The sequence below is a fragment of the Mixophyes fleayi genome, chromosome 2 (assembly GCF_038048845.1).
Source record: "Mixophyes fleayi isolate aMixFle1 chromosome 2, aMixFle1.hap1, whole genome shotgun sequence".
Taxonomy (NCBI): Eukaryota; Metazoa; Chordata; class Amphibia; order Anura; family Limnodynastidae; genus Mixophyes; species Mixophyes fleayi.
Genome location: NC_134403.1, coordinates 244,727,354 through 244,740,049, shown reverse-complemented (window position 1 = coordinate 244,740,049; position 12,696 = coordinate 244,727,354). Strand labels below are relative to the sequence as shown.

General features: G+C 40.1%; 1 protein-coding gene across 1 annotated transcript in view; it reads left to right on the top strand.

Annotated features, from left to right (window-relative positions):
• Positions 1-3,100, top strand: part of BAK1 (BCL2 antagonist/killer 1) — a 47,517-nt gene extending 44,417 nt beyond the window's left edge. The window contains exon 6 of the mRNA XM_075195725.1: positions 2,466-3,100. Coding sequence (XP_075051826.1) covers positions 2,466-2,564 — 99 coding nt within the window. The 3' untranslated portion in view covers positions 2,565-3,100. The remainder of the gene's footprint in view (positions 1-2,465) is intronic.
• The last annotated feature ends 9,596 nt before the right edge of the window (positions 3,101-12,696 follow it).

The window sequence follows — 12,696 nt, the reverse complement described above, 5'->3', positions numbered from 1 at the left end:
TTAATTAATAAAAAGGTACTAATTATCCCGCAGGCTTGCTGAACCTACTGCGCATGCGCCTGTACTGCCGGGACATGGCGCTGGAGTGTTTTAGCCGTCTCCTTGACGACCGGAACATCTCTTCCGGGTCCGGGCAATGGTCGGCCCAGACCCGGAAGTGACGTCCCGGTCGTCAAGGAGACGGAAGTGTCTGAAGTGAGTTCAGACACTGCTAGCTTGAGTCAAATGATTCCCTTAATTAGACACTTGGAAAAGCAGCTTGAGAAACTGAAGGAGGAGATGAAACAAAGCAATTACGCCAAGTATGTCGCACTTGTAGCTCAAGTACTTTATTCACATCGCCAGGATCCAAGAGTTATCAAAATCTTGAAATTGGATCACTACATTTTGGCGACAGTGATTGATCCTCGGTTTAAGAGCTATGTCTCCTCTTTGTTTCCAACTGACCCAGATCTGAAGAGATGCAAGGAGCTCCTGGTGAGCAAGATTACAGCTCAAGTGTTATGTGACATGACGGCATCTCCTCCTTCAGTTTCTCACTCAACTGCTGCTAGCAAAAAACTTTGCTTTCCCAAGAGACCCAGGGATGATGCAGATGACTCGGCACAATGTTTTGGCATCTGGTCTGATCTAAAAGAATTGACCAAAAAACATGACACCTCTGCCGTAACTCCACCTGATCCTACTACCAACATCCAAAAGATGGTGGAGGATTATTTACACGACAGCATAGAAATAGACACATCAGACAGTCCCTTTACATACTGGGAGAAAAAAAGGGAATTTGGAGACCCATGTATCAGCTCGCCCACCCTCCAGTGTGTACTCGGAAAGAGTTTTCAGCACAGCCGGGAACCTTGTCAGCGATCTGCGTAGGAGGCTACTTCCTCAAAATGTGGAAAAGGTGATGTTCATAAAAATGAACTTCAATTTCCACAAGGAAGGCCTTTCCCACCAATTACATCAAAATACTGAGACTTCTGTAACGGTGGATTCCAGCGGTGATGAATTAATAATGTGTGCGGATGATGTACAAACTGATGAGGATGAGGCTGACACATCTTGCCACAGTAGAGTTCATTAACAGCACTGTTACCTTAGGTGCCTTAAGCCCATTGTCAGCTTGTTTTGTGAGGGCCCAAAGAAACCAAGCACTTCAGCAAGGAGTGGCACTTTTGTGGCTAAAGTGCTTGGTTTGTTAAAGTGTGCATGTCCTTTTTAAGATCCAACATCAATTTCAGCTACTGCTGTGTGACAATGTTGCCTACATGTGCTATATACTGTTGTGTGCAAAAATCTTAGACACCCATTGATGATGCAGATGACTCAGCACAACATTTTGACATCTGGTCTTGTCTACTGTAAAAGAATTGACCAGAATAAGTGACACCTCTGCTGTAACTTCACCTGATCCTACTATCAACTGTCAACATCCAAAGTATGGTGGAGGATTATTTTTAATATTTTTGAACGGTATAAAGACAACAGTTTTGTTAACAAAGAACAACGTTGCTTGCAGAAGTAATGTAAGCATGGATGTCTAAATAGACATGTATATGTATTACCTTCCACTTTGCTGCTGTTTCATCAAGTGTTTGTAATCTGCACTTTACATCAAAGGTTCCTAACTATATTATAATTTTGTGGGAATTAGGGCTGATTCGAAGCTCAGTGATGACCTGGCTTTTTGCTGGAAATTACAATGGCTCATTTTAGAGCATTGTCTGGCACCCTGGATTGGTATGGGTCTGAATAAAGCACGCATCCCGGGGGGGTCAGCGCACGTTGCCATGTATTAGCTGTAGAATTATCACAGTTATCCAAGAAACGGGTGTAGCGATCAAATGAACCATAACTGGTTTCATGATCTAAGGACAATTCCATTTTGCACCACTTTTCTTTTCTGCCACTGCTGTGTGCCAATGTTTCCTAGATGTGCTAGGAACTGCCATGTGTTTGAGTCATTGCTCTGTTGCTTAGCATCCAGCCAGGCCACTGCAGTATTTGTCCGAAAGTGTATGAAAATAATATTGTGACCTGTGAGGTGGTCAAAATTGACTGCAAATTACTTGAAATTAGTGTTATTGTGGTTAATAGTGTAGGAACAAAAAAGAGCAAAATTATGGGGTTTTTTTTGCATATTTTATCAATTTTTCTAAAAAATACAGATCCAAAACCAAAACACACGAGGGCGGTTTTGCCAAAACCAAAACCAAAACATGAAGTTAATCCAGATCCAAAACCAAAACCAGAACACGGGGGTTAGTGAACATCTCTACTTATTTTGTAATGGGAAATGTGGGATTTGTATTGTGATATTTGCTAGTACACTAATGTAATAATGAGGTCCTGAACACTAGTTAAATTCGAAAGGATTAATGGAATATTACACAATCCAAATGAGATAATGTTTATATTGTCTTGTATCTAATCTGTTTTATATATTCTGTTTTTATTCTATCCAGGCTGCTGTTCTTAAACTGACAGATGACAGCGTAAAAAAAGTACTCATGGCGTTGGGTGTTGTCCTTATTCTGCAGTTTGTGATTAAACGTTTGTCCTGACTATAGCATAGCACCCTGAAAAGTTCAAATTGGAGTATGTTACTCCATCATTGGCGAGTGAGGTGAATGAATTCTGAGACCATAGCAAACGTGAGTCCAGTTCTTATACAGCCTGTGAAGAATTTATCACCAAAGATCACATAAGGTCTGTTATTTACTCCTAAAAGACTTTCTGTTTTATACCTGAGCTGTATGGGCATTTCACATGTTGTAAAATCAGAACATGTCCTCGGTATGATCCAAACTGAAATATTGTATTTCCTGTTTACCTTTAAATATTGTAAATTAGTATTCATGTGAACCAGACATCTATATTGCTATATATTTGGTCAGCAGGAATGCATCACCACTTTAGTATATAAAATGCCAATCATCGACTTTCAAGGTCTACTTGATTTGTAGCTCTTCCATTATTAATGCAAATTTCCGTTACCGTCTCAGGGAATAAAGAGATAACTGTTATGGGATATCTTGGAGCTTTTCAAGGAAAAGTCCTTTTGTGCAATCATTGATAATAAATGCCCCTTTTTACAAAACTATGTGCTCTGGTGCCTTTTTGTTTAATTCTCTGTTGTTAAACAGTATTATAACAGTGAATGGTTAACTAACCGTTACACAATGTGTCAGTGAGCCCTCTACTATTAGGAATACAAATAACTAAATACAGTAGATTCATTGTGTTTATAAAAACATGTAAATTCTCCCTGGTGCTGGTATATATTACCGTATCCTATGATGTCTTATGCCATATACACTGTTCTTTACAATATAATATTATTATATAATAATAATATAATTTACTACATGTTAAGATTCTCTGAAAACATTTTAACTGCTCTGTGCTACCATATATACCAGCTGATGTGGATCCAATAACAAATTATGTACTGGAGTCTTGAAAGTTATGACTACAACGGTGAAAATTATGCCAAACCTAAAAGTAAATGCAGTGTTTTTTGTTATGTACTGTTTTCCCTGTATGGTCCACTGTCCGTGCTCTGTACGGCGCTGCGGAAAACTTATGGCACCTTATAAATAAAGATTATTAATAATTTTTATTGGCTTAAAGCCAGTAAAGAAGATTAAATATGGGAAATTAAATAAAAAGCATTTAATAGTAGGACTGGTCATCTAAGTGAAATACTTTTCACAAATGTAGGTAAAGTGATCTTAAAATTGAAATAATTTTCGGCTACAGCTTATGCTAATCGCACTCATTAAGACTCACTTATCAACATGCATTTTAGGTGCAAGCAAACAGTTTCTATCTGTCTGGTGCAAGTTAAACAATGAACACAAGTGCTTGAGTGGTTGCTATGATTTTACTGCAATTTTATTAAATGATACAGATTTAGAGGCCATCATCATAGGACTTCTAAAGTTATAATGTGAATAAACAGCATACTTGGGGATCTATGTGCTAAATATAGAGGAACGAATGGTGTGCTATGGTCCAAAAATGGAGCACTGCGACTCTGTGTTTCTGGGATTTTTATCTGTCAGCCAGAATATGTTTTTGCAATATAGTCTTTGGCGGCATCACAAATGGTCTTACAGGAACAAAAGCAATCTTACAAATTTTCTCAACATTTTAATACCTGCTTAACAAAAACAATGTTTAAATAGCTGAATATTTAAAGAGCTGGAAAGCAAATTTTCAGACTTCCATTCTTCCTGGTGGAGGCGCAGGGAACATATGCTTGGCAGGAAAACTGCTGCTTTAGTGCTCATACCCTACATGCATTTGCTGTAACATTTTCATTACATGGATAATTATGTATATGTGAATGTGCATATTCACATAATATGCAGCTGCATGGCAGAAAAAGGCATCACCTTGAAAGTATATTACAGAAGTGCTTTTGCAGGAAAAAGAGGATGTGCAGCCACCCACAAACCAGAGCAAAAGCTCTCTTTTCACTTCTTGAATCTGATCTAAATATGTCATCCCACCCAAAACACAAAATCTCAGTTTTGTATGTGGGCACAATTCAAGGCTCTTTCATGTACCCAGCCCACACTTGGCTAATAATGCCCCTATCTGTCCAACTCCCCTGACAGTTCTTGGAATGGGAAGTACATTTTCTTTACCTTTTTATTAATTGCAGTTAAAGCAGTTCCCTGCTCTCAGGGTTGTAGAGCTGCCTATGGTGAATGATTCTGTGCTCATTCATCAGAAGATGAACAGATCTTAGAAAAATAATCAAGAGCATCCAGGGCTTGTTTGAAGTTTGAAATAAGTACCATGAGTTTTGTCAGTGCAGTCCTCATAGTGATCTATTGATGATTATTCAGAAGACAATGAGTTCTAATTTACACAACACAGAGAATGTGCGGTAATCAGTAAAATGCCCATCATCTGTCTTTCCGGCCCTTTAGCCTTCTAAAATTCAGTTAAATTCTATTATTTTCATACAATGATGAGAGCTAAAAAAAATGGACTAGACTGTAACCTCCTTATCACTGGCCTCTCCGCACCCTCCTTTTCCCTCCACAATCCATTCTGAATTATGTTGCTAGACTAATCTTCCTCTCTCCCTGCTCCTCATCTGCTTCTCCTCTATATAATTCCTTTCACTTGCACTCCACCTCTGACCTTTTGCTTTTCTTCCCCTCTCATAACCTTCTCGTTCCCTTCTCAAAGACTTCCCCATGCTGCTCCCCAACTATGGATTTATTGCTTTGCAAAACCCCATGCCAGCACCATTGAGTGAGTGACCTGCCCTCCCTTTCCAATCACACCTCACAGAGACAGAGTGGCCAGGCAGTGTGGGAAAGGACTACAACATAATTGGTCACTAGCGGGCCACAGACTGGTTTATCCACCCAACAGCAATTGCGATCAATCAGCTTAAGGGATAAAGTTGGTGCAAACCCAAGGTTTAACATTAGACACCTAGGCACCTTCTCCCACCTATCACAATCTGGCTACTGCTCTTAATCTGCCCACCATTAGCTCCAGCACCGTGTCGATATTGAAGGTGGTATAACATGTGTTTGGGAATACTGAAATGTGTTCATGGATTGGTGACTAGTAACTGGGCTAATGTCACATGTGTATGCTGTACGTGCAAAGAATTGCATCTGTCTGGTGATTCTATATCTGCATGTCTGTATTTCCATCCATGGAATAAACTGCATTTTGGTTGCAACAATTTGCCTAGGTGATTTTGAAGAACCCACAAGTATGTGCGGTCCTCACAGGGGGAATCCAGGCACAAAAACTACCTTGATCGAGCATGCCTAGCATTTCAAACAGCAGTTCAATGGTGTGCAGCTATGGCCTAGTGCAGTCCGGTCTAATCATGCACCACAGTTATTTACTGATGCAGAGTGAGCCACAGGGTTTGGGACATATTTGTATGGGAAATGATAAGCACAACCACGCCCAGCAAGGTTGGTCACCTAGGGACTGACTGGGAAGTTAGCAGCATTAACTGACGCTTGCTAGCGGTGGAGATCTTGGGCACAGGTTGGCCAATAAGCACATCCACTTGCGTTACTACAGGTAAGTAGGGTTGAGAGGAAGACTACGCTATTTAGTATGGCTCTTGTTATGGCCTGAAGCGTGGCATTTCAGGTCAGCGAGCTGGTGACAGTATACAGTGAGTCCGTGGGCACAGGTTTCTAACAAAGAAACGGGATATTGTTAGACAATGCAAGATGCACACATCCAAGGTGGGGGAGGTAAGTACAGCTGTGGAGGCACTCAGACACAGTGGTCTGAATGGTAGCATTGGTCAAGTCATCAAGTCATTGGTCATGGGTTCTAGACCAAAAGGGGTGAGGTCTTCACATACACATTGACATGACCGCGCTAAGTTTCAGGGTTGGGACAAGGCACAATTCAGGACTCATTCCTTTATAATAGGTGCAGCAACATCAGCCACAGTTAGCGGACTAATTAAGGCAAGTATGGATCAATTGCCAAACCTACATCTATTGGGCAGGAAAGTGGACAGCTCCTAAATCATACAGGCACCACATGGGTTTTCCACAGGTTGCATTAAATGTGATGTGGCTGTATAATAGGTATGTATTGAGGGGACATTAAAGGGCCTTTTTCAAAGGCTGAGCAGAAGGCAGATCAGCCTGATTTAATAGTGGTTCTCCTCGGTGGGAACAACCTAGTCAGGCACATATCCAGAGGGTTATAGTTTGGATGAGAGACTGTTAGCGCTCTATGACCCCAATATGGTGTGATATCATACCAAGGGTGCAGCTTTTGACTGGGGGAGGAAAACAGACAACTCACCCATTAGCTAATTTATTGCCTCCTGTGGAAGCAGCAACATACACACAAGTACATTAGTGTTATGTGTGTGGGACTATACAGGACTGATAGTACACATCTGTTGGACATTGCCCTAGATCATTTTAAGAATGCTGTGCAGGAGGCTCTGGAAGGAGTCTTTAGGGTAGATTGGCGAAATATGTGCGGGCTCTGGTTCTCATGGGCATGGTTATAAGGACCTCATGTGGAGGAGAAAGTGGTAATAGGGTGGGAGCCAGCAGGAGGCTTGCAGAATCACTTTTGGGAGGACAGACACATGCCTGACTTCAGCTTTATGCCAGGTGTGAATGAAAGGTTGATGGGGATGGGGATGGTCTCCAGGGGTTGTTTTGCTGTGCCTCCATGCACAACACGCTCAGCAGTTGGGTGTGGTAAATATAAATTGGCCTTGGACACCGTTTTCTTTTCTGCTATTTTTTAATTGGTAAATCAAAGCTGTGGCGAATTTTGCCAAATAGTCATCACTGAGGAATTTTTTATGTTAGTGCATGGCTGTAGGGGGTCAGCTGCTTGGCCTATTTACCTTACTGGACAGAAAATTAGACGTCACAGTCGGCCTTGTATTCTGTTATGGACTCCATTAAGTGAAACCAGCTAGACAGATGAAACTATGGAACATAATTAGGAAAAATGTCTGTATATATAATTCAAACTAATGTGCCAGATTACGAATAATAAAAAAGTATTCAGCCATATTGAGTACTCACTGGTGATTTAGCATACATTGTGATGGGTTTAACTTTAGACTTTAGACAATGCCTAGGGATGGATCTTCAGAAATAATGATAATATATCTGCTGCCCATTTGCTTAGTAATCGGCAGCTCTACAGAGTAATAATACTAATAGAAGAGCAGATGGGCAGCACATTCATTTAATGTAATTTAATCCATGCTATTTCTCATCTGAGTGCTGCAGCACCAGGGCCACTCAAACTTCATTGCCTCAGCCTAAAGAAAATCAATTGTAGTCACAAGTATTTAATATATAATGTAATAAAATATTTCTTTATTTGTGTCGGTTTTGTGCTTTGACTGTAATGTCGCGTAATGTAAAATTTTGGATCTGTGTGATATTGAAAATACAGTAAATAATGCACTACATTGTATAGTTCAAAATTAAGGAAATAAAACTAAACAAGAACGATCCTTCAAAGAGATACAGTTTCCATGTCTGGGGTGCTTGATTTCTTTAGCGTAATAAGGTAGTGTAATGTATTTTTGCCATTGTTTTATCCGAAGGTGTGAATTCAGAGGATGCCATGAATAAGCCACAGCATTCATATTTATTGCATCCATCCGTGATCATAGTTGATGCTGACTGGGAGTATGGGCTTATAGTCAAGTGTTGGATAAGTCACAGTACTTTTTTACTTAACCCATTCTGAATGGCTGAGCTTTTATATTGAATAGTAGTGGAGCTGTTTATACAAGGATCACTTTGCAGTTTGTCATCAAGCAGGTAAGGAAGAGGTGGGCATTTACTGGGTCAATTTATTATTGTATGGTACCTATTCATATATGTTTTCTGGTATACACTGAACTTACTTATAGTGCAACAAAACTTTTGGTGCATCCATCCATACATAAAAACCGGTGTGAAGTAGATAAACTAGTGCAATATTGTAAAGTAACAAAATAGAGCAGATGACAAAACAGAGAAAAAGTTCAAGCAAGCTGTTTTTGATTCCATGTGTGCAGATTTACCGCTCCAGTTGAATTCATTAGCATTGCAGCTATATTGTATCAATTTGAAGCTGCATTTTCTCATTACATATTTGTCATTTCCATTTAAACTTGGAAACACAATGGTGGTGGTGCTGTTTAATTTTATATGAAAAATGCAATTTTCACACTTCTTAATAAATGTAAAAACACACTATAAACACTTGTGTATATAACACTCCATAACATTATTATATTATATACAAACTTCAGCATTTTCTACTAAACTACCGTCTTTACCTCCTCATGGCGGGGGCGGTTTACATCAGGGGTGCTCCAGTGGAAACAGAGTTCTGCGTCCTGGGTCCAATTCACGCATGCACGATAGGTTCTCGCCGGCTTCCAGCTGTTATGATGTGCTCCGACATTTCAAAGTAGTCACATAAGCTGTGGTGTTCAAACAAAGAAATATAACGGTGTAGCAAACATATGGCAGTATAAACCTACGTGTTTCACCCATCCTGGGCTTCTTCAGGGATACTTGTATAAATCAGTGATTATAGGCTAATTAGACTAATTAGGAACATAAAATATTAATGTGGTATAACCAATTCTAAAATCTGAAGTAGCTTTAGATAACAAGGTTTCCAACTGTAAACAATAAAGGGCTAATGTATTTTGATGTATGTGTCAGTGACCTGCTTTATAACACCTTGCTTTGATTGCTCATTCTAAATGCCTATTGTCAAAGACAGTTAGTCAACCCTATGTTTACTGCAACAAAACGGTAGTCAGTGTTTTTTTTTTTATTGCACAGTCCACAGATCCTAAAAGCTTGAAATTCCTTTTGCTATAAAGGACCATATTTGGGTTCAAGTTCAATGTATATTCCTTATGGGAAATAATGGATAAAATAAATACTTTCCATAACCTATGTTTGAAAATACATATGCATAAATTTATGACCACTGAAATAAGCCAGCTAAATTGTGTTAATGACATTCCCTAAGGAACCTATAATGATAGTGCATCTCTCCAAGGAATCAATAATTAGTTATGTTTGATATGCTTATGTGTAGAAACTCATACCATGTTTAGTGGACTTAATGCCATATCTATGCTATTTTCCAGAACAGAGTTCCAATATATTTGTGGTATCCATAACAAGTAGTTTCTTGAACAAAAGGCAAGAAAACTGTTGTAAAACTAGCATTCAACACAACTCATGATATGGTATCACAGAGAAAGGTGGTTTGAGCAAGAAAGAACAAGGTTTACAAAAGTGATGAAATGCTTTTAAAAGTAATCATTGTCTGGGGATCAGTCTGCTACAGAGAATTGTCCAAACCTTCCAGCTTTTCCCCCAGGAGCAGATTAAATAAAAAGTGTAGTTTTTCTGTTTTGGCAAGTTTTTTTTTCAGTTTTATGTTAAACAAACTGTTTTGCATCTATATTTGTATTCCTAATTGTTAATCTGTTGTTACCATTTTTGTTCAATAACTATGTAATTTTTGGGCATATTAAATCACGTTGGTAGCATTCTCCAACAACTCCCTCCTTAATCCTCTCCAATCTGGTTTTTGCCCTCTCCCCTCCACAAAATCCACCCTAGCTAATGTCACTAATGACCTCTGCCAAATCTAAAAGTCAGTACTGCCTTCTCATCCTCTTGGACCTTTCTGCAACCTTGGATACAGTTGATTACCCTCTCCTGCTGCAAACCCTTAGCTCCATTGGGCTTTTTGACACTGACCTTTCTTGGTTCAACTCCTATCTCTCTAACCATTCATTCTTTGCCTTTACCTTTGGCTTCTCCTCCACCCCTTCCCCACGTCATGTAAGAGACCCTCAGACCCTCTGCTCTTTTCTTTGTACAGCTCTTCACTGATCTTATCAGCTCCTTTAGCCTCCAGTACTACCTCTATGCTGATAACACCCAAATCTACCCCTCTTCTCCCATCCTCTCCCCTTCCATCCTCAATAAGGTGTCCTGCTGTCTCTCTGCCATTTCCTCATGGATGTTCCAACATTTCCTCAAACTCAATATGGTCAAATCTTAACTAATCTCCCCTCCCTCAAGAGACTCCTCCCCTCCCACCCTCTCCATCACTATTGGCTATACCATCATCTCCTAGTCACTCCAAGTTCAATGCTTGGGGGGTCACCCTTCACTCCCCCCTCTCCTTCGTCCCTCACATACAATCCCTTGCCCAATCCTGCCACTTCTAGCTCCGCAATATAGCGGAGATAAAAGTGGCAGGATCCCTGATCATCTCCCTCCTTGATTACTGCAATCTCCTCCTCACTAGCCTCTCCTGTACCCATCTCACTCTTCTTGAGTCCATACTAAACTCTGCAGCCCGACTTATCTTCCTTTCCTGCCAGTCCTCATATGCCTTACCTCTTTGTCAAGCACTATACTGGCTCCCCCTCTGTTTCAGAATACTCTTCATCCTCGCCATCTCCTACAAAGCTCTCTCTAACTCTACTGCTCCTTATCTCTCCAAACTCCACTCACACTCCTCCTCGCCCTCTACGGTCTTCCAATGACTGCCACTTCAATTCTCATCTGGTCACAACCTCTAACTCCCGCATTCAATATTTCTCCCATGCTGCCCCCCTTCTCTGGAATGATTTTCATGGTTCTATCAGGCTTTTCCCTAGCCTACTAAACTTCAAACTCTCCCTCAAAACTCCTCTTTTTGAGGTTAGCCCACCCTTCCTCCACTTAACTCTTCCTTCCTCTAACCCTCTTCACTATTCTTCTATACTAACCATATTATACGGCGCCCTCACTCTTCTTTCCCTCCTACTTACATTTGTTCATCTCTCCCCTTAGAGTTCGTATCCCCTCACCCTATATTCCTGTGACAAGCTGCTAGTGTACCCACTTGCTGGGCAGCTGGTCTGGTAGCCCTGACCTCTTCCTTTTTAGATCAGGGTTGCTGTGTATGGATCCCCCTGGCCTATCACACTGACCAGAGCTTCAAGGTAGCAGATAGCGGTGGTACTGGATGCTGGGTACCAACCTGAGAACAGCCGGATAATGGGTTAGATTGGTCTAATCTGTAGGTCACAGTAATTGCTGCAGGTAAGTAGGCATCAAAGCAGGATCTTGAAGCAGTGATGTTTTATTAGCTCAAGTAGCCCTAATACGGACAGTTACACGGCAGTTTATGGTACTGCGATCTTTCCAGAAGTGTACAGATAGAATAAAACATTACATGGAGCAATAGTGCTCTTTTTAAACAGTTTCTGACACATGTTGGCAGGGTGTAGCCCAGCCCACTGATACTAGCTGCCTCCAAATCATCTGAGATATTACATCAGATAATTTAACAGCAATATGTGATATTTCTCTAGAATGGGAGTTAACGCAATTTTAGGCTTTAAAAAACTTTACATCAATCTGTGGGTTCCCACTTTGCTTTATACATTGTTCAGACAGGTTCTAACACACAGGACATAAGGCCACACAGGAAAGAAAGGTAACTCCCCCCATGCTGTATTTTCAGGCTAACCAAGTGTGGCCACTTCACATGAAAAAGGTTTTTGTACTGCCCTGTATGCCGTGTACTGTTACCCTGTACTGTACTGTTGTCCCTTTGTGGTGGTTCATAAATAAATGATAATAATAATATTAAAAATAATAATTCCGACTTTGTGATTTAAAAGATTTTATATGTCAAATAGGCTTAGTTTTTATAATGCTTCATCAATGCAGGGGATTATGTGGTTTACAGCACTTCTGATTAATATAGGTTATGGTTGTATTTTGGGGGTAAGTCAGGGAGTAACTAAAGACTTCATAAGAGTGTTAGCCCTTGAACTAAATCTTAGTGATTACAGGTATGTATGTTCAATAGTGAGTGTGAGATACATTTGGGGGATTTAAGTCATTTTTCTACGGACCATGTGGTTTGTTTTAATTATCCTTTTAACACCCACCTGTCATGCATGCCCAGTCGGGTTAAGCAAAATCCAGATTAATATCATATACAAGAAAAGCAGAAATTCCAGCAGGATCTATAAAAACATAGCTTTTATAGGTAGAACATTAGACATGGCAGCAAGCAAGTTATCTAATCAAAAAAAAATTCTGACCAGTTATGAGGAGTATAATTGATTCATTGGTGGAATATTGGCTTAATCACCATCATCATTGTTTATTTGTA